Source organism: Palaemon carinicauda, chromosome 40, assembly GCF_036898095.1.
Source record: "Palaemon carinicauda isolate YSFRI2023 chromosome 40, ASM3689809v2, whole genome shotgun sequence".
In the NCBI taxonomy this organism is placed as follows: Eukaryota; Metazoa; Arthropoda; class Malacostraca; order Decapoda; family Palaemonidae; genus Palaemon; species Palaemon carinicauda.
In genome coordinates, this window is record NC_090764.1 from 62891447 (window position 1) to 62919185 (window position 27739).

Here is a 27739-nt window from a genome sequence, read left to right on the forward strand (position 1 = left end):
ACGTCAGTATACCCATAGCCATGGTAGACCTCTTTCAGACATGGCTGGTGTCGACACTGGACAAGTCGCCCAACCTTTATCTCTTTGTAATTAACTTAACTATTCCCCTGTGTCCTTTCTCCCCAAATGTATTCTGATAAGTTGTAAAGTTATTTCGTTGTTATCTTAAGTCAGAATTTAAAGAATTCAAATATGAAAGTGAACGAGAGTTCTGGATCACGTCTATTATCTAATTAAAGACATTCATTCATTTTGAAGAAGATAGAAGCTAATTTCATGTCAATTAACTTACAATAAATCTGCTTTACGATGTAAAAGTTGTCTATTTTCCCCGCTTTTCGTACGTACCACAAAAGTGGGTGACACTACCCTTGAACCTCCTATTGCTTTGGAAGATTCCTATTAATCACCCTCGAAAGCTTCTCAGGAACAAGCTCTTCCTGTGACCCCACAGGGCCTTACAAGTACTACATCCCCAAGTGGGAAGTAGTGAAACAAGTTTCTCTCAGAAAATGAGTAAGCATCCCTGGTACCCCACTGGACAGGGTTCTACAGGGCCATCTTCTCCAAAGAAAGTATACATTGAAGGTTCTGTTGGAACACACGATCCAGAAAGGAATAAACGTGCTAAGCTCATTCCTAAACCGGAACCTACCCAACCAGTGTCCAGGCCTCGGCATGTCTCCAAGCCCTTCAGCTCTTATAGTGATAAGACACTGGAGTCATCTGTTCAAGCAGCACCCTCTGAAGTGTTGAGTGTTGCTTCCCTTGAAGTTCCAGCCTTGGACCCAGGAGAAGTATCAAATTTTGTGAATGTAATAGTCCTCATTTTCTGCATTTAAAGACCTTGGTGAAGCCCCTCATGCTCCTGTGGTGGGAGGACTGCCGTATTGATGGGGTCTTTCCAGAACCTCAAATTCTCTGTCATAGGTAAGACATACCCCCTATCAAATAAACCTAAGGACACCTTATCTTTGCTGAATAAACATTCCAGATGCAGAGAACTCCCTGAGATTGAGTAGGTCATCAAGACTACCTCCACTTCCTCTGTCTCTTCAGCGTGGGTTTTACGCACTTACTGGAGCTCACCCTAACCTCCTTAACACCTTGCCTATTGACCTGACATTTGATATCTGCTATGAAATGTTGATTATCAAACCAATGATTCCCTTCTCCAGAATTCCAAAACCTAGAAGCTGCAGATATTTCAGCCTTCCAGGCTTGCTCATGGCTAGACCACTGTTCAAGATTGTGTTTATGTAGTGTAAAAATCTTTCGGAATTGATTTCCGAAAGCAATTTGATGAAATATTCCAATATGAAGCAAAAGCTCTGGCCTTTGTGCTCTACCAGTGTACCTTTGTCTGAGGTAGTTTTGTGTCCTAAAGAGGAGGAACATCATTTCGTCCAAGTTTGCCCAACACCTGTTGGCCAGGGATACATTATCCCTAAGGAATACGTGTAATATACCATCTGACTTCCCACCTGAGAAAATAGAGAAGTCTAACCAGGCTTCCTTGTTAAAGAGAGCAGCTGCACTTCTCTGCTCCTCCTTGAACCTTGCCTAGATCATTTCTAATGAAGTAGGCACCCCCAGCGTCATCTGCTAATGGAATCAGACCATGCTCCACAATACGAAAGACAATCTGAGCCCATGTCGTCCTTTCGGTGTAGAGGTAATGGAAACATAGGCATGTTTGGAGGAGGAACCAAAGATGTGAAGGTGCTCGTTAGGGACAGCTTGTCCTCCGACTTATAACCGGTGGGGGATGTCGGCAAAGTCATTGTACGAGGTGGCAGATGTACAGGGAAAAACCCTGGGCAGCAGAGGTGCTTCATTCAGGGTATTGCGTCTCTTTCACTCTCCGATGATTCCATCATTCTATTTGATGGGATCCCAGTGAAACCTACTCTTGCGAGGAGGTGTAAAAGATTGAAGAGAAGAATGCTGTCGAGGAATTGTCAAATAGATCTCGAGAATTCTACAGCAACCTCTTCCTAATGGAGAAACTGAAGGGAGGTTGGAGACCCGGCATAGACCTTTTCTGCTTTAGCCGGTTCACTTTACAGGGGTTCAGGATGGAAATTGTTGATCAAATAAAGAATTCCCTATAAATGTCACATGGTGGAATATTTTTTGTTTGTGCAACTTAAGATCTAATTACTCCACAGGTAACTTGGTAACACTGTGGAACTCAACTTGCAGTGAGATATTTTTTCAAGTTTCTGTTCAGCAACAGCTATCTGTATTCTTTTGGAATCCATGCAACAAAGTCATTACCAAAATCTTGCTTTATTACAAAATAGTAAAAAAAAATGGGAAAATACATATATACTGCATAAACAACTGCTCGAATACCATCAGTTGGCATATATACATGTAGATGGCATTGGCGAGTCATCAGCTGATCACCAAAACAAAAACAAATATCTCTTTATCTTCATTTATGAAAGTTCAGTATCAAAATAAATTTATCCATTACATATGAATGATTGTTTGTAGGTTAAGTTTTTCTTTTAGGTGATAGTTACTTATGTGTTATTACTTTAATTAAACAGGGGACCATGGTTACAAACAGAACAAAAATTTGCCACCAGAGGAACAGATGATTAGCCCATTGCCTGATGTGCAGTCAATGACCCTTGGCCCTAAAGATGAGTTTATGATTGTGGCGTGTGACGGCATTTGGAACTCACTCTCTTCGGAGGAAGCTTGTACCTTTGTATTAGAAAGACTAGCTGAAAACAAGAAACTTTCATCTATATGCGAAGAAGTAAGTATTTTCATGTTACCTTGTTTATATAATTGTGTGCGTCACTCATACATTGTGCTACTATTTTATTAATCTATTCCACTGACTGAAGGAGGACAGTTACGTTTGGCCCTTGTTCAGAGGAAAAGATTAATGCAAAGTCCATGGAAACTGTCAAGAAGCAATTCAAAACCAGGAGATAGGAAATAAAGTTTAGATCAGCATGGGAAGTTATTTATTATAACTTTTTTTTTATATATAAATTATACACAAGAGCAATACAAAATTAGATTCAACCCCAACAAAATTGGAAGCATAACTTTTTGTAGGTAAGGATATAGGATCCTCTCTCTCCCCACTACCCAGATCTTTTCATTGACTGCTCTGATACATGCTGTTCTTTAAAGATTTTAGGCCATATTCATGGATGCAAATTCTTTTAGAGAAACTTTTACTTCATCATTATAGGTTACCCAGAAATTCTATAATCTAGAGCTAGAATTTATCAAGATATTTGGTGTTTTGTTTCTTGTAAGACTCCAGTAATGGAAATGAGTGGGGGGGGGCATCATGTTACCCAGAGATAAGTAACTAAATGATAAATTAAGATTCAGTTCATTTGATGAATTTTGCTGTAGGTCACATTAACCTTGTGGTGAGCGAGTGGTAGTCAAACTACAAACTGTCATCTTTATTTCTTATCAACTGTCCTTGTTTTCTATATTTAATTATAACTAATGTAATAATGTAATGAACTATGTTTACACATTCTGCTACAGTACAGTTTTTAAATTAAAGCCAAAGCTCCGGGCCTCCCTGATGGTCCAATGATGGGCTGGCTATGGTGGTGGGGTAATTTTTTCCCCCTGGCAGGTTTAGTCATACTGGTAAGGCCATTTCTGAGAGACTAGACTAAGACTGGACCTCTATAAGGCGTCTTCTTTATTTCAGTTTTTATCCTCTTGCTCTATTGGAATTTTGTTGACAACCGCTGTTAGAACATTGACCGGGTTTTGTATATGCTTCAAATTTAGACAATCACCCTCTGGCAGACCTCATTGGGTGCAGACTTAGTCTGGTAGAGTCGGGCGTGTAATGGGTGATGCCAGGCATTGGGAGGGGTAACTACCCCCACTGCCCAGTGTACTCAGCCCCTCTCTAATAGAGGACTGGTCCCTTTCTGAAACCTTATATCATGTTGAGCCACATGGGATTGAAGGACTGACATCCACTAATAAGAGGTGAATAACTCGGCTTGCTGCCCGTTTGCAAACCAATCCCTCAATGGCAACCTGGAAAATATGAACATGGATCTTGGTATTGACAATTCTAACTCTGGTTGTAATAATGGGACATTAGAGCCCTACTCACACCATGTAGAGAAGAAGAGAGAGAATAAGAGATATCTGCAAAACAGAAAAGTATAGAAAAGCACAGGTATTACCGGGTCACTATGAAGTAGTGAAATATGAAAAAAATTTTATTCTAGAATTTGAAAATGGAAGACATGAAAATGTGAATGTTTTTAAAGCTAATAGGCAAATAGTAAAATGGATGATCATAGTGTCAAATGCTTTTCACACTCCATTTTTAACCTGAGGAGGAGTGTGATATATGCTCAAAGTTACTAGAGATAGAAATTATGGATGAACTGAAAAGTCAAAGAGTAGTAAAAGAAGTTAGAATGAGAAAAAGTTGGAGAACAATGCATTCCTCTTGCTACTTTGATTGTAACATTTGGTCAGTGTAGACTACCTAATGTTATTAAAGCTGGTTGGCTATCTTTGAAGGTAAAACAGGGAAAATAGCCCGGTTAGGAAAGGAAACAAGGAAAAATAAAATATTTTAAGAACAATAACATTAAAATAAATATTTCCTATATATACTATAAAAACTAACAAAACAACTGGAAGGGAAATAAGATGCAGTGTGCCCGAGTGTACCCTCAAGCAAGAGAACTCTACCCCAAGACAGTGGAAGGCTATGGCACTTCTCAAGACTGGAGAACAATGGTTTGATTTTTTAGTATAGTCCTAGAAGTGCTGCTTGCCATAGCTAAAATCTTTATTCTACCCTAACCAAGAGGAAAGTAGCCACTGGACCATTACAGTGCAATGGTTAACCCCTTCGGCGAAGGGGAATTGTTTGGTAATCTCAGTGTTATCAGGTGTATGAGGACAAAGAAGAATCTGTAAAGTATAGGTCAGACTATACGGTATATGTGTAGGCAAAGGGAAAATGAACCGTAACTAGAGAAAAGGATCCAATGTAGTACTTTCTGGCCAGGCAAATAACCCCGTAATTCTCTAGCGGTAGTATCTCAACGGGTGGTTGGTGCCAAGGCCAACCTACCACTACTACAGACTGGCCCACCAGTGCTAGTCCCTCTTGGAGTCCTACCTCCAAGCAAAGCGAGTAACAGCGGGTCGTTGGTTAACCCTCGCCAAAATTCTAATGGCTCGTCTTTCAGCTTCACCGAAAGTAATACCCTTATAAATAGCTACATGTTTATATCATTAGGAAAAATACAAATTACTTTCAAATTTGTCATATTAATCGATTTGCCCGCTCGTTTTCCATGACTTCGCCATCTTTTAAAGACACAGTTCCCTCATAGAATAACGGTCTGGAATAAAAGGAATTCTAGGGCTTTTGACCCTGCTCGGAAGGCATTACGATCCTTCAGATCTGTAGTCGCATAGTGGGATATTGCTCTAGACCAGTTGTCGAGCTATGAACAGTTTTGGATCACTGACATCGCTGCTATATCCATGTTCATTATTTCTGTGTGAAAGAATGGAGAGTACTGATACATCCTCTGTTTGGACAGACAGCACTAAGTTAGTCAGCCAAGTTCTGTGGGAACAGTAATGGGCTCTGAAAGGCCCCAGATGGGGTAAATAAATTTCTCTACTCAGACAGGGCCAGCTGAAGTCTTCTGACCTCCCTTATAGTAGAGAGATAATTCATTCATGGCGCTCTTTAGAGGAGCCTTAGGCGTATGAGGTAGGCGTTTCTCCTTAATATGAGCTGGAGACTGATAATCAGGATTTTCCAGTAAGGGGGGAAAGGATAGGCTCAACTTTAAGGTCCCGCCGGGAACGAGGAGATGCTTTCATTGTTCTAATTAGAGACACTTCTAAAGTTGAACATCTTATCTGAAAAATATGAAAAACTAACGGGGAATACTCATTGCATAGAATGTAATCTCGTTAAGTTTCCTGTGACAAGAATATCATCTCTACCTTTTTGAGGGAGTCCACTCCCCGCAGTATTTACGTAGGAGATTCCCTTTAATATCTCTTGTCTAGGCAAGAGGGACAAAAAGCATGCTTGTTCATCTCCCCAACTCATAAGGATGCCACAATAGTCGCTATTCCGGTGTGCATAAAAATTTAAATACTGAGATTTACTAGACAAAAGCACTTTCTCAAAACGTACTGTTAATGAAGTCAGTAAAGTGACTGTGAATTAAGTTAAAAACACAAGGTAAGAGTGCTAAACACTAAATGGGTAAATGAGATGAATGCGAAAAGCTGTATCATAGAGAGGAAGTGAGAATACAACCTTTCACTCGTGTGACCAACTGTTGTGATGAAACCCGCTTTCTCCTTGCGCATGCACTGCGTTGACCCAGCACGAAGCATGATATGATCAACCAAAATTTTGATTGGCTGCTCATAGAAAACATGATTAGTGGTAACTCCATACGTATGACTTGGAAGTTTGTATCCGTGTAGGAATACAGATGGTAGCTTGGATCATTTCATCTCTACTGTTGATGAAGTAAGAACCTCGAAACCAATGCTTACCCTTATGTGCCGAGATGTTAGTGTAGATATTTTTGTAATTCTCTTGTGAAATATGTGTTCTTTAGTTATCGTTCCCAGTGTTTTCCCATCGTACAACAGGTGTTAAACAAGTTTGGAAACATTTAATTCTCAGATCTGTTGAGTCTGTTGTTGGGTTGTACAAGATGTTTGCTGTACGAAGTCGATTTGCTCAAACAATCTTTCTCAGATAATTCATACAAACAAACTTGTGCTAATGTAACCACATGAAGACTGTGCCCCGTATCCTTGAAAACAAAAGGTTTCTGAAACCCTCTAGACTGGCCAAACAGTGTACTAATGTTGTATATCCAAGGCACTGAAATTTTATTTTGTCTTGACAATATTACATTTTAAAGACAATGGAATGTTTACTTTGATTGGTGCAGAACTGTGTCTGACAATGACAAGAAAGAGTTTGGAGATTGTTAAATTAAAAAAAAAAAAAAAACTTCCTTTTTTAGCCATAGCTGCATCTTAAATATGTGGCCAAGCATCTGGGATTACATCTGTCGGTTTTAGTTGTTATTCCGATTATATTGTAACATTTGAGTATTGATTTTCTAAAATTTGGATGTGGTTTAACTAAATTTATTTACAAACCCAATCTTTGAGCAGTGGAAATTTTTCTCTTGCAGAGCTTGTGGCGTAAACATTAGCTTCAACTAAACACATAAGGGAACTACAAATACTGTTTGTCAGAGTAATCTCAGTGGAACACTAAGATAACTCTATCCCGTTTGTTATCCTTCAGAACAAAAGTAGGATGTTAAGGCTGTTTGTGTCAATTTTTTTTCCACAGTCCTTCTCTGAAAAGGGATGAAAGCATTTCAGCAGAAAAATGGGTCTTCTCCAATAAGAATCATTCAGTGTATTTAGATAGAAATTCAGGTATTGGAGGTCTTGTTCCTAATTTGTTTTGTGGGATTAAGTACCTAATTCACTATGGCCAAAAAAGTAATATCCTTCATAGTTTGTTCTCGAAGATGAGGATTTTGAATGGGGGTGGGTGGGGGGGGGTGGGCAGAGATAGATTGAATAGATTTTAGTATGTATGATTATGAACTTTTAGTAGTAATTTTACTGACCACTAGGTATTATAACAATATGATCATTATATTTCAGGGCTATTTACCCACCAGTAGTAAGCCCCTTCTGTGAAATCCAAAAATGTAGTTACCCAAAAACACAAATAGACACTACGAGTACAGAATGCTCATACATGAGCAAAACCGGCTAACATATATTTTCTCGTCTTTGTATTTTTTTGGGGGCAAATATCATGCTTTAGCCTATAGTTATCATCTATGACATTTTATATATAGTTATAGTTACCTGCTTTTTTTTTCTTCCAGTTATTTGACCATTGTCTAGCACCTGATACTCTTGGGGATGGTACAGGTTGTGATAACATGACCTGCATCATAGTTAAATTCAAAGATATCGAGTCACGTGGAAGTGAAAAAATAAAAACAGAAGCAGAAAAGGAAGATGTCAGACAAGATGATAATGAATTGGAGTCTGGTGGAAGTGCAAAACGAAAATCAGAAGAAGCAGAAAACGATGATTTCAGACAAGATGATAAAAAATTGAAGTGTGAAGGTAAATAATGAATATTTGAATATAGGCACCTTTTATTTATGAAAGTTTTTTTTTTTTTTTAAATCAAGAAGTTTTATTCATTCTTGGTTTCAAGAACCTTCGTTTATTCAGGAAGAGCATATGATGGAACACTCAGGAATAGTGATGGTGCATCGTCTGTATTGGAGAATAGTCTGGTATTCGGAATTGATACAGATCAACTTTCACCCTTTTTCGTCTCGATACCGAATGCTAGTACGGAACTAAAGCTACATTTGATTATAGTGATTTGCCACATTTGTGCTACCAGAGCAGTGCTTTTCTGTCTTGTCTGTCTTTTGTTTCTTTAATCGGTGACCAAAGCAAGTTGAATGGCTTTGCTTGACTGTGCCCAGTTGTCAGGCACCAGCATAGAATTTTCTGTTACTTTACACATATATAAGCGGGTCAAAGTTAAATCTTTGAGATAATTGAGTAATTATTCTATGGAAGATATAATTTCAAAACTGCTTAATTTTGTCTAATCAGTTAAACTTTTGGGTTCAAAAGTTTATTAGGGATTCTTGAATATTTTTTGTAACGAAACATTTTCGAGCCACTGTTATTCTTAAAAATAAAGTTTAATCATTTTTATGTCTGTATTAAAAATACTGTTATATTCAAATTTCATTTATGTCTTAATATTAGCGGGAAAATATCAATATATTTAGTATACTGTACTTTTTCAAGTGTTTCAGGTGGTCATATGCTTGTGATATTTTGACAGTGCTTATACAGTATTTATATTTTGTACCTGCATCTGTAATAAACCATTGGTATCAATGATGATTTCAGTACCAGTGAAGATTGAGCACAATAGGCCTTTTGTTTTATTTTTATTTCTAGAGTTTACCTTTTGTTTTATTTTTACTTTCTCCAGTCAAGATTTGATTTGCTTTTGGGGAAGAGAAATGAAAACTTATCTGCAAATTTTACTCCCAATTTAAAGTTTTGCATGCAGTTTATATTGCATAGTGTCATTTATTTAAGGTAAGATAGAGAGTATATTTAAAGATTTCATCTCTTATGATGTATTTGTCATATGCTAAATGAAGATTGTAGTAATGCTGCCTATGGGCGTTGTCAGTCCCCCGTAAGAGGATATGTGTGTCATGTCAGTAGAGTTTTTCATAAGTAGGAGTGGTGACAATGTCCTGTAAGTAGGAATGGCATTTTTATCAGCACAGAGTGGTTAAGTGAAACAATGACGTGTGTTTGGTAAATTATTCAAGAATAAATCTTTATTTGAAAAAAAAAAAAAAATAAAATGGGTGGCATTGTTATGCCTGTTATTTGATGGACATGTACTCATGTAATTTTCCTTAAGGGAAAAAAATAGACTGCCTCAGTTTGTGTTGATATATGGCTCTTTGTAGTTAGTTCACACAAGTACAAACGACCTCATTGATTTCTTGGAAAATGTTTAACTTTCCATCTGGCAATTTTTATAGATGCATAACCTCAGTGAGTTCCTTGGAAAGTAAAAGTGACGAAACATCATAAACACTTGTTCCTAAGTTTGTGATGCTGTTTGAGAGCCACGTAAATGTTGAAAGGTTTCCAAGGCTCATGATTTTACTTATTAAAAATGGATATAATGTTTTAAGTAATAAATATATGCTATTTGTAAAATGTTCTTTCTCTACTAATATTAACTTGCTGTAATCATTTATAATTAAGGTGTGTATATGTATACCTATGTTGAAGAATGTTGTATACAAGTGTATATGTTAGTAGATCATAGGGTAACTTTTTGCGTAGAATGTTATGTTAACGTGCGATTACAGTAATCTAATGCCTCGGTTATGTGAAATGGTAATTAATACAAGAGCTTATAAAAAATATTACTAGCCAAGCTACAATCCTAGCTGAAAAAAGATGCTACAATTTCAAGGACTCCAATAGGAAGAAATAGAGAAATGAAAACCGACGGTAATGAAAAAAAAAATATTTGAGATCGGTAACAAAAAATGTCCTATATAAACTATAAAATTACCCTTGTATCTATCTCAGAAAATTATTTGCAACAGGTTTGAACTTCTAAAAGTTCCACTGACTCAACAGCCAGTTTAGGAAGATCATTCCTTATTTGGTCACAGTTGGAATAAAACTAATAGATTACTGGGCAGTTTCAATCAATGATGAAGGTAAGACTGTTAGTACTGAGTACCTAATACTACCCACAGAATGGTACAGCCCAGGAAGATCTGAATACAAAGGATGGTCAGAATTATGAAAAATCTTCTGCAACATACTCAAAGATTGATCTCCAAATATCTTGACTCATGCCATTTTGTGGAATGGAAGAAGAAATGGACCCATATGTTTCTCAATAGTGAAGTTGCTATGAAAAATCGCACCTATATTTTGAATAAGTCAGTGAAAATATTATCATGTTGAAGACAGTCTTTGACCTACTTACAATCATACTGAGTTCTGTTAGGGTTCAACTTCAACCCCCATAATTTGCACTAATCTTAGTTATGTCTCTTATGGGATTCAGCAACCCCAGATCTACATTCAGGAGATGGAATTGATGCAAATAAGGTAGCATCATCTGTATATGCAACAACCTGTTTTTTATTTTTTTCCTGGCCAAACCAGAAGTCATGCTTGTATACTGTAGTATGAAAAGTAATCAACCAAAAATAATACCCTGAGGAACACCAGATATTACATTCTCGTAGACACTGCAGTGCCCATCAGCAATTATTTTTTGCAATTATTACTTAAAAATTCATAAACATTGCTAAGAAATGACCCACATACTCTCCTGTGTTCAAGTTTGAAAACAAAAGGCCTCATTTAACAATCATGAACTATGTAACCACAATCAATGGATTTCTGTACGTCATTGGTAATTTTAAAAAGCGCATCATAAGCTTCAAGGCCATTTCAAAAGCCAAACTGGAAACATTGATAGGAGTACCTAGTTGGTTGTTGAAAAAAAACTTTGGATGTGCGAGTTATGGAAGTTGGGCGGCAATTGGCAGCATTAGAGTTTCCACAAACAAATTTACCTCATCCAGTGACTTTACCAGTTCAACAAGTGCAAAGAGAGTTTTTCCTTGCTAGCGTGCAAAAATTATGACCACTCAACGGCTAAGAAATTGTTTAAAAAATTACCATCAATAGAAATAGTATCAAGGTCTCGTAAAAGTATTTTAATTTTACTGGACCAAAAAGCTAAACTATAAAGTTTAATTTATGGATAACAGGCATCAAGAAGATATTAGACTTTGTCATGGTGGAATCACAAGTAATTTCTTGTCCGAGGTTTTCTCCAACCTTGAGCTGATATAGCGAGCGAAAGTGTTGTAGCGTCACACTACGACATTGCAGTTTGAGGAGCAAATGGAAAAAAGTTAAATGAAACCGATCAGCTGATATCATCATGGCACCCAGAAATTTTCTAACTGTTGTAGTAATATGTATTATTGGTATATTACATGAATTGAAGAAGTCTACAACTACCACAGGATGAACAAAGCAGATTTTTATTATATCTTGAGGCTTGTTGGACCCAAGATTGCCAAGCAAGAGCGCGTCTTATGTGCAACCGCTAACTTGTGTGTTTACATTTGACGTCATGCTTGCGGTTTATGCGAGCTGCTTCCCGTCCAATGTCTCGAGCAACAACAGCTTGGTGTTTTCCACTTTGGCCAGCAAATGGCAAAAAAAAAAGAGCCTAGTGTAATTCTAGCTTTAATCTGCTTACTGTCAAACACAAGCCAAAGGGTTTCTTTTATCTTTGGACTGACATAGCCACCTGGTTTAAGCAAAGGAGTAACAGTTAAGTCAATACCAATGAGTGCAGAATTAATGGACTGCAACCAGATGTGTTCCGTGGTCGCGCCTGATAGGTTTTCTCTTACAGTCAAATTGTATTTCTCTTCAGTTTAAGTAAAATCTTTGAACAACAATTAGCAGAGTAATTATTTAAAGTCAAATCTTAAATGTTACTTTTAAGAAATAAGCCTTCTATTTTTGTAATTACAGTAGGCATATCTTCAATCATCAATTAACCAGGGTTTGTCTTTTATTTAGTATTTTAACAGAAGAGAAAGGTTACTCATTGGTTTCGTTGACTAGTTTGTCACTTTAAAGCATTACAATTTTAATGCCTTTATAAATGGTTGAAAATGGCATTTGATGAAGTGAAAGTAAGAGAAACGGGTAATTTAGAGGAGGAGTGGAAGTTAGTATAAGAAATTTTAGGGGGGATTGCAAGTGATGTGTGTGGCAAGAAGGTTGTTGGAGGCAGCATGTGGAAGGGCAGTGAATGGTGGAATGACGGAGTGAAGGTAAAAGTGGAAGAGAAAAATAGGGCTTTTGAAGAATGGCTGCAGAGTAATAGTGTAGAGAAGTATGAAAGATAGAGAGAAAAATGTGGAAGTAAAGTGCAAGGTACGTGAGGCAAAGAGGGCAGCTGACCTGAGGTTGGGTAAGGGATTGGGTCATTCATCTGAAGAGAATAAAGAAGTGAAGAGAGTAAGGAAGGCTGGTTCAAGAATTGAAGAGACAGTGAAAGATGGAAATGGAAGGTTGTTAAAAGGAGAGGAGGCAAGGAAAAGGTGGGCAGAGTATTTTGAAAGTTTACTGAATGTTAAGGATAATAGAGAGGCAGATGTAATTGCTGTTGCAGGTGTTGAGGTGCTGGTGATGGGAGATGAGAATGAAAGAGAGATTACAAGACATGAGGTGAGGAGAGCACTAGATGAAACGAGAGTAGGAAAAGCATCTGGTATGGATGGTGTGAGAGCTGAGATGTTGAAGGAAGGGGGTGTGACTGTACTTGAATGGTTGGTGAGATTGTTTAATGTGCTTTGTGTTGTCAATGGTACCAGTAGATTGGGTTTGTGCATGTATTGTACCACTATATAAGGGTAAGGGAGATGTGCATGAGTGTTGTAATTCAAGAGGTATTAGTTTGAGTGTGGTGGGAAAAGTGTATGGTAGAGTATTGATTAATAGGATTAAGGATAAAACAAAGAAAGCAATCTTAGAAGTACAGGGTGGTTTTAGAAGAGGTAGGGGTTGTATGAATCAGATTTTTACATTTAGGCGGATATGCGAGAAATATTTAGCAAAAGGTAAGGAGGTGTATGTTGCGTTTATGGATCTAGAGAAAGCGTATGATAGAGTTGATAGGGAAGCAATGTGGAATGTGATAAGAAGGTTATTGCAAGCAGTGAAAAGTTTCTACAAAGGTAGTAAAGCTTGTGTTAGGATAGGAAATGAAGGGAGCGATTGGTTTCCGGTGAGAGCGGGACTGAGACAGGGATGTGTGATGTCGCCGTGGTTGTTTAACTTGTATATTGATGGAGTGGCGAGAGAGGTGAATGCTCGAGTGCTTGGACGAGGATTGAAACTGGTAGACGAGAATGACCATGAACGGGAGGTAAATCACTTGTTGTTTGGGGATGATACTGTACTGGTTGCAGACGCAGAAGAGAAGCTTGGCCGATTAGTGACAGAATTTGGAAGGGTGTACGAAAGAAGGAAGTTGAGAGTTAATGTGGGTAAGAGTAAGGTTATGAGATGTACGAGAAGGGAAGGTAGTGCGAGGTTGAATGGTGAGTTACTTGAGGAGGTGAATCAGTTTAAGTACTTGGGGTCTGTTGTTGCAGCAGATGGTGGAGTAGAAGCAGATTTACGTCAGAGAGTGAATGAAGGTTGCAAAGTGTTGGGGGCAGTTAAGAGAGTTCTGTATGAGAAAGTGATTGTACCAACTGTGATGTATGGATCGGAGTTGTAGGAAATGAAAGTGACTTAGAGACAGAAATTGAATGTGTTTGAGATGAATGTCGAAGAAGTGTGGCTGGCGTATCTCGAGTAGATAGGGTTAGGAACGAAGATGTGAGGGTGAGAACGGGTGTAAGAAATAAGTTAGCAGCCAGAGTGGATATGAATGTGTTGAGGTGGTTTGGCCATGATGAGAGAATGGAAAATGGCTGTCTACTAAAGAAGGTGATAAATGCAATAGTTGATGGGAGAAGTACAAGAGGAAGGCCAAGGTTTGGGTGGATGGATGGAGTGAAGGAAGCTCTGGGTGATAGGAGGATAGATGTGAGAGAGGAAAGAGAGCGTGGTGGTAGAAATAGGAATGAATGGCGAGCGATTGTGATGCAGTTCCGGTAGGCTCTGCTGCTTCCTCCGGTTCCTTGGAAGACTGCAGAGGCAGCAGCAGTAGGGGATTCAGCATTATGAAGCTTCATCTGTGATGGATAATGGCGCGAATATCCTTAAAATTTCTCTTAAGGATATCGCATAAATCAGGGGACGTATATCTTGATACGACACATAGCAATCTTCACCCAAAATTGCATTTTTGCTTCGAGGGGAGATATGGCAAAAATAGAAGGGGAACCGTTATCAAGGTACCCTTCCTCCCCTACTACTATTGAGTATCTAGATGGCACTGAATCCAAGATGGCGTCTTATTCCTATTTTTGTAGCGGTTTCGCTCGGTGGTTTTCCCTGTTGCTCTATCGTTTACGCTCGTTCTTTGAGGATTTATCATGCAATTTCCAGCTGCTGCTGCCTCTGTAAAGTTGAGTATTTGATCTTTACAGTGTATAATTTTTAGCTCCCGTCTCAAAGTGAAATTAGAGTAATTTTAAAAGTTGGAGATTCGCCTTCACTGGAAGCGCCATGGGCGCTGTCGTTCATAACGCATGTGTTATTTAGTTAGCTGAACGACTTTCCCGGCTATAATAGCATGAATATTTACGAAGCTATTCAGTTGAAGATTTACAAGGAAGTTATATATTATGTCGATTGTATTCTTTAGAGTTTCAGCGATTTAGGTAACCGAACGTCGCCCGCGCTAGGCTTCATAGCCTACGTGCTTCAGTTTACCTTCATGCATGATATAGAACGACATTCCTAGTTGTAATAGCATTAAAATATGAAGCTATTTAGGCATATACTTGTAAAGATATATTGATTGCAGATATTTCCTCTTCCTCATTGATTGTATACGTTAGAGTTTCGGTGATTTAGATAACCGAATCTCGCCTGGCGCTAGGCTAGCTAGCCTAGTCGCTTTAGTATACTTTCATACAAGTTCCCTGTTTACCCTCGTGTGTCGTTTTATCAATTCATACGGAGATAGATATTATATGAATCGATACTCGTCTCCTGTGGAGATTTAAGGGTAATCCCTCCTTCCCTCTAAGTGCCGCCATAGGCGACAACCCTATCTTGGTCTTGCCATAGAGTAGACACTCCGGCTTGACTAAGCTAGTGTTTTCTGTCTCATAGCCTTACCGGCGGATAGCCGACTTTGGGTTTTCGACAGAACCTCAGAGTATTCAGTCTTTTGCCGGTGGCCGAGCAGCAGGGTGAGTAGTCACTCCCCTGCCGGCTTTCAGCTGCCGGCATAGGAGGCTATGCCTCCCTAGGCCGCACTTGACGTGGTTGTATGATGCCGCCACCTTCTCCCCTGCGATCTGGAAGACTAGTCCTATGTTGGCAGACCCTAGGCTGAAGAATAGACACTCTTCTGTCGCCTAGGATGGTGCCGACACTGAAACAATGTTTCTCTCTTGTTGAGAGGCGGCCTCCTAACACTGTTTCGGCAGACCCTAGACTGAAGAATAGATATTCTTCTGCCACCTAGGACGGCACCGATATTGAAACAGAGTTTCTCACTTGTGTGGGAAGATGGCAACCTTGCCGCCTTCTTCCACACTTTTCAGTATATAGGACCCTTTTCCCTGTCCCCCTCTGTCCTTTAGCAATGGCGTAGCCATCGCAACCCTGTGGTCGTCGTCCTACAATCTCTCCGCTTTCTGGGTAGGTTGCAGGGCCGGCCGGGCTCCTACATAAGCAGTCGCCTAGTCTCTCAGTCTTCCTTTAAGGGTGCATGGCTCCGGGAAAGGCTATGTCAGCTGTGACGGCTGCCGGTGGGAGACCCCTGTTCTGTCGAGAGTTCTTCAGTCCTCTCTTGGACTCCCATCCACATACCCGGGGCCTGTAGTGACCGGCAGCGGTTTTTTGGTTGGAAGGAAGCTTGAATGATTCATACTCCCCTTCCATTTGAGCTTTCATTCTGGAGGAAGGCAGTAAGATTATATTCTTACACCCATAATAATTGTTAACAAACATTTAATAAGGCAGTCCTTCACTTCATGCTTTCTGTCTCTCTGTCAGCTAGTCCCACCAGGTACGCCGGCTGGGCTGGTGCCGTCAGGTACTAGTTCGACCCAGCTGGCGAGACGCCGGTGGGATCATGTCGCCAGGGGCTAGCCTAGCCGGCATAAACTACAGTATAGGATTATACAGTAGCCTGTATATTTGCAGTATAGATTATACTGCAGACAGAAAACTATAGTATACTGTTATACAATAGTTATTTCCAACATACCCTGTGTATCCTTACACAGTCTATTGTTGAGACCAATCATACACTGAAAGAAAGATTTCTTTCAACACACAGTTAACTAGACAGTTAACAATTTACCCTACATTATTAAAACCTTGGGAAAGGTTAGTGTTAAGCTACAGTTCTTTACCCCTAGGGGTTAGACCTTTCCCTCGGCTTTCCTGAATAGGAAGACTCTGGGTTTTAATTTTGGGGGAGGTCACAGCAATTGGCTGGACAGAAAACACAAGTATGTGTCTTTCCTAATTCTTTTCTAGCTTGTCTATCCTAAGCTATACTGATTCAAATATTAATAGTAATATTTTATATATTTGTTTTTTGGGCTCAAGCCATGTCGTCCTGATGGAAGTTTCCTAATACAGTAGTAGCTTCCAAGGGATATATGAGCTACAGTGATATTCCCAGAGAATTTACCTTTAGGTCTCCAGAATTCTAACTCCTGGCGTGAATATCCTTAACATTCTCCTAAGGATATCGCATAAGTCAGGGGACGTATATCTTGATACGACACACAGCGATCTTCACCCCGAATAGCGTTTTTGCTTCGAGGGGGAAGAGTGGTAATTTTGGAAGGGGAGCCGTTATCAAGGTTACCCTATTTCCCATACTACTATTGAGTATCAAGATGGCGATCATTCCTAATTTTGTAGGGAATTCGCACGGTGGTGTTCCCTGTTGATCTAACCTTTTCGATCGATTCTGCGAGGATTATTATGCAATCTTCAGCTTCTTTCGCCTCTGGAAAGTTGAGTATTGATTCTTTACAATGTATATATTTTAGTTTCTGTTTCACAGTGAAATTAGAGTAATTTATTGTGCTCAGGAGCTAGGCCTGTTACCGGAGGCGCCATGGGCGCTGTCGTTCGTTAGGCATGTGTTATTTAGTTAGTAGAATGACTTTCCCGGTTGAAATAACATTAATTAATTATGAAAGCTATTTAGGCATAATTATACTTGTAAAGGTATTTGTGGTATGCATAATTTTCCTCTTTCCATGTCGATCGTATACGTTACAGTTCCGGGGATTTAGGTAACAGAGATCTTGTCTTGCCTAGGTAACCTAACCTAGGCGATGTATACTTTCAGACATTTCCCCGTTTACCCTCGTGTATCGTTTTATCAATTCAGGCGGAGATAGATATCTCCTAGAATTATTATATAAACCGATAATTGTCTCCAGTGGAGATTTAAGGGTAATCCCTCCTTCCCTCTGAGTGTAGCCTTAGGCTACAACCCTAGTTAGTCTTGCCTTCGAGTAGACAATCGGGTTTGACTGGGCTAGTGTTTTCTGTCTCTTCCCTTGGCCGGCAGATAGCAGGCTTTGGGTTTCGGTCAGAACCTCAGAGTACATGGTCTTTGCCGGTAGCAAGGTGAATAGTCAATCCCCTGCCGGACTGGGCTGCCGGCATAGGAGGCTAGACCTCCCTAGGCCGCACTTGAAGTGGTTGTATGATGCCGCTACATTCTCCCTGCGGTCTAGAAGACTAGTCCTGTGCTCGCAGACCCTAGGTTGAAGAATAGACATTCTTCTGCCGCCTAGGATGGCGCTGGCACTGGAACTCTGTTTCTCCCTTGTTGAGAGGAGACGGCAAGTCTGCCGCCGTCCCCTTAACCGTATTGGCAGACCCTAGGCTGGAGAATAGATATTCTCCTGCCGCCTAGGATGGCGCCGATACTGAAATAGAGTTTGTTAGGGGTGTGGTAGGACCGGAAACCCTGCCGGCTCCTTCCACACCTAATACAGGACCCTTTTCCCTCCTCCCTCTGTCCTTTAGTGATGGCCTAGCCATCGCAACTCTTTGGGCCGCCGTCCTGCAATCTCATCGCTTGCCGGCGGGGCTCCTACATAACAGTTGTTTATTGGTTGCCGGCGGCCATGGCAGCTGCCGGCAGCCATGATGGCTATTGGAGGGAAGTCTCTTCTGTCACCAAGGTTCTTCAGTCCTCCCTTGGACTGCCGGCCACAAGTCCTGTTGCCGGGGTACTAACCCGGCCGGTGACATGCCGGTCGGGCCGGCGCCGACTGGTACTGACTCAGCCGGCGGCATGCCGACTGTACCAATGCTGCCGGGTGCTAGCCTGCTGGCCATATTCCGGCTGGACTATGCAAGTCCTGTTGCCGGGGTATTAACCTCGAGGCCGACAGGTACTGACTCAGCCGGCGGCATGCCGACTGTACCAGTGCTGCCGGGTACTAGCCTGCCGGCCATATGCCGGCCGGCCGGACTATGCCGGCGATGGTACTTGTGGTTGGATGGAAGCCTGAATGATGCATTCTCCTCCTCCATTTGAACTTTCTGGTGAAGGCAGTAAATTATATATTTACTGTACATCCTTATTTAGTGTAAACATACACAGTAATAAGGCAGTCCTTCACTCCATGCTCTCTCTCTCTCTTTCAGCTAGTATGCCAGCCGGACTGTGCCGTCAGGGACTAGCTATGCCGGCTATATGCCGGCTGAATTACAGTATATGTTTATACAGTAGTCAGTTTATTTGCAGTATAGTATATACTACAGATAGAAAACTATTGTATATATACTAGTAGTTATTTGCCCAGGTGTTTGTTGAGACCAATCCTATATTGAAAGAATAGAATTTCTTCAATACTCTGATTAGAAATCATTTTACAATTCACCTTACAATATTAAATAATTTAGAAGGGCCAGTGGAGGCAGGCAAACCATGTCCTGCACTTGAGGAGTGCAAGCCTCTGTCACTAGCCTTACCTATGCAGGAGAAGGATTGGAAGGAAGTCCACTTAACCTTTTCAGTAGGGAAACTAGACGCGGACATCGCTGGACGACAGTTTAGCGAGAATCTCTCTAAACTTTCTGAGTTTCTTTTATGCAAGGAACAAGAGACAAAGGAGAAACTTGCGGCCTCCATATCCCTACAAAACTGCATAGAGATTTGTTCAGCCCATCAAAGTACCCCAGACATGCTCATGGTCTTGGCCAAAATGCACATGGCCACCTTAGTAAAAGACCTATATGCCTTTATGAAGGCTAGGAGAGCCTGTAGGGAGTTCGTGTTCACTGCCGCAACAGTGAAACATGAACCCAGGAAGCTGATATCTTCCAACATCTAGGGTAAAGACCTCTTTCCAAACGAATTAGTCAAAGAGGTAATCGAGAAAGCCACCAAGGAGAAAGGAATTTTCTCCAGAAATGGGGCATCTCTTCAAAGAGGAAGTCTTCTACGGATGTGGGTCCCCAACCTAAAAGGAAAACAAAAAAGTCTAGACTTTTTCCTCCATCTGTTCAACAACATCCCAGTTTCTATGACCGCGGTGTCCCAGGCAGTCAGTCGAGGAGGTAAACCTTCTGATCAGTTGAAGCAAAGAGACGCTTCTGGTAGGAGGGAGGTTCCAACAGGATCGTTGGACCTTCGATCCTTGGGCCCAAGGCCTAATCAAAATTGGATTAGGATGGAAAATAGACATGCCTCCACCATCATTTCCTCAACTCTTCCAACACTCCAACCCCATTTTAGAAGAGTATACCCTATAGCTCTAGAGCATACAGGTGATAAGGAAAGTAAAGTCCATTGAATTGCAGGGAAGGCTGTTTTGTGTTCCCAAGAAGGACCCAAGAAAACTCAGAGTCACTCTGGACTTGTTGCCACTCAACAAGTTCGAAAGAAACAGCAAGTTCAGGATGTAAATCCTTCTACACATAAGGACCCTATTACAAAAAGGGGCTTTCACAGTCTTGATAGACCTGACAGGTACCTACTGGCAGCTTCTAGTCAGTCACCCCCTCTCCTCCTACCTAGGATTCAAGTTACAGAAGATAGGGTATGTCCTAAGATCCATACTCTTTGGACTAAACACAGTCCTAAGTATCTTCACGAAATTGGCAGACGCAGTCATGCAATAACCGGTCCTAGAAACTGTTCAGGTAATAAAGTACCTGGAAGAAAGGCTGGTGCGGGCAGCACCCGAAGCCGCTGGTCTGCTAGCATCCAAAGAAGTAATCCAGTTCCTGGAACATTGGGGATGCAAAATCAGCTTCAAGAAGTCTTGATTCTCTCCAGCTCAAAGGTTTCAATAGCTAAAAAATCATTGGAACCTGAGGTCACACTGGTTCTCCTTTCCCTTAGGGATGTAGGAGATCGCAGGGTCGGTCAAGAGACTACGGTAATCCGTCAGGATTTCAAGACGCTAACAGGAAAGAGTACTGAACTCTCTCCAGTTCACAGCAGTGACAGACCCAGTGCTAAGAGCACAGCCGAAAGATGCGTCAAGAGTCTGGAGAAGATACGCATCAAACGCTCGAAGAGATCTAAAATGACCAATATCGGTCTTACCTTGATCGCTTCTCAACCCATGGTCGAAGGCCAGAAGCCTTTTGAGGACCGTGCCCTTGCAACTACCTCGGCTATCGAAAATCATCCGCATGGATGCCTCGACGGAAGAATGGGGAGTTCACTCCCATCAGAGGAAAGCCCAAGGGACTTGGTCATCTCTACTCAAGGCCATTCTCATCTACCTTTTGGAAGCCCTGGCAGTCCTGTTGAGGTTTGGGAAACTCTCTCCACGCAGATCAGTCCTCCTCAGGCTGATCTGGGACAACGAAGTGATAGTGAGACGTTTGAACCGGCAAGGCTCGAGATCGTCCCATATAGTCTAGGTGATGTTAGCCAACCCTTACCTAAAGAGATGGCTCCTATTAGCAGTTCACGTACAAATGATCCGCAATGTGACAGCGGATGCCCTACTCAGGCTCAAGCCGATAGAGTCAGAATGGTCCACAGACTCAGACCCATTCTCTCCCAGACGGGAACAAGCCTCCAAACTGCAGATCGACCTCTTCATGACAATCGTCATCAAGAAACTACCTTGATGTATAGCCCCATACGAGGACCCTTTAGAGAGAATAACGGACACTATGTCTCTAGTATGGAACGGATGGACCCGGAAATTCCTGTTCCTCCCATCCAATCTCCTGCTAAAGGTCCTCAACATGCTGAGATCCTTCCAAGTAAAGGCAGCTCTAGTGGCTCCCAAATAGTCCAAGAGCAACTGGTTCCCTCTAGTGAGGGAACTGAGGCTGAGGCTGGCCCCTGTACTGAACCCAGCACTATCTCAGAGGGTTCAGAAGTTAATTGTCTTCGATTCATCACAGAGAGCCCAAACCCTTCATTTCATGATTTTCTCGCCCTAGGGGTTAAGAAAAGATTTGGGATCTCAGAAGGCAATATAGACTTCCTAGAATAATACAAGTCTAAGTCAACTAGAAAACAATATGAGTCATCTTGGAAAAAGTGGGTTGTTTTTGTTAAAGCAAAAGGACCGAAAGAAACTTCAATAAACTTCTGTCTGTCCTTCTTTATCCTCCTTCATAATCAAGGTCTGGCAGCTAACACGATAACTTTTATATGCCTTTGAGTGGATCTGACGAATGAAATCTTTAATAAGATCCCGAAGGCATGCGCTAGGCTTAGTCCTGCAGCTCCTCCGAAGCCCATCTCATGGTCTTTGGACAAGGTCCTACATTATGCCTCATCTGTGAACAATGAAGATTGTTCTCTCAAGGATCTAACCTAGAAGGTTATTTTCCTGTTCGCTATAGCCTCAGGGGCTAGAGTTAGTGAAATAGTAGCCCTATCAAGAAATGAAAGCCACATTCAGTTCTCAGAAGTGGGAGAACAATCTCTTTCCTGATCCAACCTTTCGCGCCAAGAACGAGCTACCCACTAAAAGATGGGGTCCCTGGAGAATCTGCCCTCTGAAGGAAGATATCTCTCTATGTCTAGTAGAGTGTCTAAAGGTCTATCTTCGTAGAACTTCAGACTTCAGGGGAGGACAGCTCTTCAAAGGAGAAACCTCAGGACCAAACTTATCCCTAAAACAACTGAGGGCAAAGCTCACCTACTTCAATCGCAGAGTAGATCCTGACAGTACACCCGCAGGTCATGATCCGAGGAAAATTGCTTCATCACTGAAATTTTTTCAGTATATGGACTTTGAGCGCCATCTCATATACTGGATGGAAGTCATCCAGAGTGTTCTACAAACACTACGCTAAGCAAGTCCATGAACTGAAGCATTATGTGGTGGCGGCAGGTAGTGTATTAAAACCTGTCGTCTAGTGCTGCGATGAACAGTTAATTGATTGGGACTATCAATTAAAGTGAAAAGGTGTTGACACTTCCGGTGTGATAGTGTTTAAGTGAGTGTCACCATGGTGACACTAAGTCTGTTCAAAATCTCAGGTGTGGAATTATACAGATAATACTTGTGCCGTGTGTACGTAGTACACAGTGTTGATAGTATACAACATTTACAGAATTTTTTTAGGGAAAAATTTATTAAAATTTTTCAAATTTAGAGTGGCACTCATCATTTCATCCCTTCCAGGGAAGGAAAAATATTTTCTGTATACGTTGCACGTATAATTCCTTTAACATGTTACATTCATTTCACTTGTGATTCCATTTAGTCATTTATTCGAAATAAATGTCTATTAGAATGTAATTGCTTCCTTTCTTGCCTTGCAATTTGCACATTAAAGATGCCAGAGTTCTTTTACTTACTTATTAAGTAAACCTCATATCATTGTATGCTTACAAACAATGGATATAGTTGACACTGGTATTGTTTCGACAATATATATAAGCCGTGAGACCGTTTGTATCTGGTGGATACTTATGTTTGTTCATACAATATATGCTAACCTTGAGGCCCCTTTTCTATTGTTTAGTATGACTCTTCCCTGTAGGGGGCAGGAAGCACTAACATTGTCTATGATTAGTGGTACAGTAATGACGGATAACGGTAACGTCATTTGTGTTAATGGTCCAGATGACCATAGAAAAATTGTTCCAAGGTTAAGGCACTTAGGAAAATCCACAGATACAGTACTTTCTAGTAATTCTCTGGTAAACTTCCATTAGGACGACATGGCTTGAGCCCAAAAAACGGATTTTGAGCGAAGCGAAAAATCTATTTTTGGGCGAGATAGCTATGTTGTCCTGATGGACCCACCCTCCTTTTCTATAGAAAAGGCCTTCGCAGAATCCCTCCCGAAACTACTATATCTGTAGCACCATGCTCAATACTACAAGGAATGACTGCCATCTTGAATATGGCACCATCTTGATACTCAATAGTAGTATGAGAAATAGGGTAACCTTGATAACGGTTCCCCTTCCAAAATTGCCACTCTTCCCCCTCGAAGTGAAAACGCTATTGGGGTGAAGATCGCTATGTGTCGTATCAAGATATACGTCCCCTGATTTATGTGATATCCTTAACCCCTTCCCACCCAGTACGTACCGTACTACGTCACTTGACAGCCAGCAAGAAATCCCAGGACATAGCGTAATACGTCCTTCCCCTCTCTCTTTTGTGCCGAGAGCTGGTGTGTTGGGATTGTGTATTTGAAGACTTATCATTGCTGGGATATGCTCTCTCATCCTCTGTTGAACATAAGCTCCGCCCACTAGCCAATCAGAGCGAAGGAGTAAGGCATCTTGTGACGTTTCAGTGACGGAATTGAGACGTCACCATATTTCACCAATGGGAGCTCAGTATTTCAATCTTTCCGTCTTTTCCCGTTATTTATCATTCAGGCAGACATGTCGACTCGCATATAAACAATAGTGCAACTGTAGAGTTCTTTTGATTATCGTTCTGGTTGCTTCTTTATAAATTTCCGCGTGTATTTTTTAGTCATGGGTGACTCTGGAGATTCCTCAGTTGAAATATATGTACCAGGGGAATCTGATGATGAAAGTGAGACATCAGATAGTGTGCAGTCAGTAAGTGATTGCGAATTATATTTTTTTCCTATAATTTTCTCCTTCCCCGGAATAGGGCTCCAAGCGAAAGCGGGTAACCAAAAACGATGGCACTTGAGTACAGCAATGGTCCATGTGAAAGCTTGTGTATCTTTCCCTAAATATATATATTTGTTTGTGTGTGTATATAGGAACATATATATAAACCCAAGAACACATATACATACATAAAGTATATAATAAAAAATAAAATTTATAAATCACAGATATAGCTATATACAGTGAACCCTCGTTTATCGCGGTAGATAGGTTCCAGACGCGGGCGCGATAGGTGAAAATCCGCGAAGTAGTGACAGCATATTTACCTATTTATTTAACATGTATATTCGGACTTTTAAAACCTTCCCTTGTACGTAGTACTGTTAACAAACCACCCTTTAATGTACAGAACACTTAATGCATGTACTACAGCACCCTAAACTAAAACAGGCACAAATATTAAAGGCGATTTTATATCATGCGTTTCCTAAACACCTAAAAAGCACGATAAAAAATGGCAACCAATGTTTTGTTTACGTTCATCTCTGATCATAATGAAGAAACAAACTCATTTAGTGTACACATATATGTATAGGTTAGTTTTTGCATCGATTATATTGATTATACAGTACTGTATGTTGATTTTTTTATTACCAATGTTTTAGTTTACGTATTTTTCTTAGGACTTCCAAATGAAATCTTTTTCTTTATGACGCCGCCTGAAACGACGGCGTGTACGCTCAGTAAACAACCACGCTCAGAACAAACAAGGCATTTAACGCGCATGATGATAGTGATAAATAATGATACAGTACATACAGTATTTACAGTAAAAGCATTTACAAAATATGTTACCTTACAAATATAAATTATACAGTACTTGTACGTAGCAAAGCAGGAAAACAATTTGAGAGAGAGAGAGAGAGAGAGAGAGAGAGAGAGAGAGAGATTGTTTTACGTACGTAAATGTAAATTTTAAACAAAAAAAAATATGATAGGTTACAACATGTAGACTTTTAAAACCTTCCCTTTAACTTAATGCATACAGTACGTACATTACTAAACTATAAAACAGGTTAAAGTAAAAAATAAAGATTGTTACTGTACTCACCACGAAAGAAGTTGAAGAAAAACTTGAATGGTGATGGCGATGAATTTGCTGCACAGTAGAAATGATGATGATGAAGCTGATGATGTGTTCTACTGTGCAGTCAATGATAGTATTTTACGTCTCTTCAGACGGAGGTGTCTTTTCCTGGGACACCTCTTCAACTTCTTCCTGGGAAACTTCTTCAATTTCTTCCGAAGGCGTACTAGCAGGAGGAATTGGCTCTTTTTTGCGAGGCTGGAAGAACATTGTGATCGGAAGTTGTTGCCGCTGCTTCTTTTTTCGATCCAAGAGCATTTTGTAGGGAGTCATGTCTTCATCGATCTTGTTGCAGAATTGCATCGAGCGAACCATATCCTCGTCCCACTCTTGTAACATTTCTTTCGCCTCCTTCATATGGTTGCAGAACTTGGCAAGCCGTTCTAATGTTAAGCCCGTTTCTTCGACATTTTCTTGGGTCTCTTCCTGGGTACCCTCACTCTCTTCCTCACTTGCCGATTTCGTCAGGTCTTCGAGGTCTGCGTCAGTTAGGGGCTGGGAATGGCAGTCCAACAACTCGTCGACGTCTTCAGTCGTCATGTCGCCAAACCCGTCACCTCCAATTATGGCAGCCAACTGCACAGATTTCCGTATTGCAGAGTGTTGGATTTCCGACGGAGTAAATCCCTTGTCGTCGTAAACAATATCGGGCCACAGCTTCTTCCAGCTCGCATTCACGGTTGCAGGTTTCATCTCTTGAAGTGCCTTTTGAATATTCTGCAGGCACGTGGCTATGGTGTACTGCCGCCAGTACGCCTTCAAGTTGAAATCTTCATCCTCGTCATCTTGGGCAGCATCCACACACGCAACGAGGTCCGCCAAGGTATTCTTCGTGTAGAGGGCCTTGAACGCCCTGATAACCCCCTGGTCCATCGGTTGAATTAATGACGTGGTGTTGGGTGGCAGGAACTCAACCTGAACGCCCTCACGCGACAGGTCAGTTGCGTGTCCACCAGCGTTATCCATAAGGAGAAGGATCTTGAATGGCAAGCCCTTCTCTAAGAGATATTCATGGACTTGCGGGATGAAACACTGGTGGAACCAGTTGGAGGTCAGCATCTTCGTAATCCATGCTTTTTGATTATGCATCCAGTACACGGGAAGGAGATTCTTATTTTTATTTTTCAAAGCGCGAGGATTTTTCGACTTATAAATAAGCCCCGGCTTTAACAAAAATCCAGCAGCATTGCCACACATCACGAGGGTAACGCGATCCTTGAATGCCTTAAAGCCAGAGGCTTTGGCTTCCTCTTTGAACAGGAAAGTTCGCGACGGCATTCTCTTCCAAAACAAGCCGGTTTCATCCATATTAAACACTTGTTCCGGCTTGTATCCACCTTCAGCGATAATGTTCTTGAAAGTCTGGTTCACGTAAGTTTCAGCAGCGGCAGTGTCAGCGGAAGCAGACTCCCCATGCAGGGAAACGCTTTTCAGGGCGAAGCGTTTCTGAAACTTCGCGAACCATCCTTTGCTTGCGGAAAAACGTTTCTGAGGCTGGGAATCAGTGGATGTCCCTGGTTGAGGATCATCTGCATCATCATCATCTTCAGCATGGTTGCCGTCGTCGTCTTTAGGTTCCTTTGCAGCAAAATTCTCATATAAGCTCAAAGCCTTTGTTTGGATGGTGTTCGTATCCAACGCTATGTTCTTCTTCCGGCAGTCGGCAATCCACACAGCTAAAGCACCTTCCATGCGTACGATCGTTTTATTTCGCGTTGTAACGACTCGCTTCGCTGATCTGCTAAAGGTGATTGCAGCAGTCTTTCTAATGTTCGCCTCGTCCTTTTTGATATAGCGAACGGTGGATTCGTTGATGCCAAAATGGCGGCCGGCGGCCGCGTAACTTCTACCATCTTTTAACATGTCGAGAAGCGTAACCTTCTCAGCTATCGTCATCATCCTTCGGTGGCGTTTAGGCTCACTACCAGCCTTACTAGAAGCAGAACGCTTGGGAGGCATTGTACAGTAGGATTTAACAGAAAGTTCAACAAAAAGTTCAACTTAAAACAGTCGCACACAGCACAGATTAAACTTCACAAACTTAAGAACGTCTACTCAGCGATACGCGGAAAGAGAAAGTGAACGATCCAGCCCCGCGAGAACTTTGATGCTGCGGGTAGAAGATGCGGGCAAAACACCAATCACAGTCTAGATAACAAAACTTGAGTTTTGATTCGTCATCTATCAGCGCTTGAACCAATCACAACCCGTCTTAC

At 41.1% G+C, this 27739-nt stretch overlaps 1 protein-coding gene across 1 annotated transcript in view; it reads left to right on the plus strand.

Annotated features, from left to right (window-relative positions):
- Window positions 1-9022, plus strand: part of LOC137631815 (protein phosphatase 1G) — a 43432-nt gene extending 34410 nt beyond the window's left edge. The window contains exons 7-8 of the mRNA XM_068363812.1: window positions 2559-2773; window positions 7938-9022. Of these exons, the coding sequence (XP_068219913.1) occupies window positions 2559-2773; window positions 7938-8192 (470 nt within the window). The 3' untranslated portion in view covers window positions 8193-9022. The remainder of the gene's footprint in view (window positions 1-2558; window positions 2774-7937) is intronic.
- The last annotated feature ends 18717 nt before the right edge of the window (window positions 9023-27739 follow it).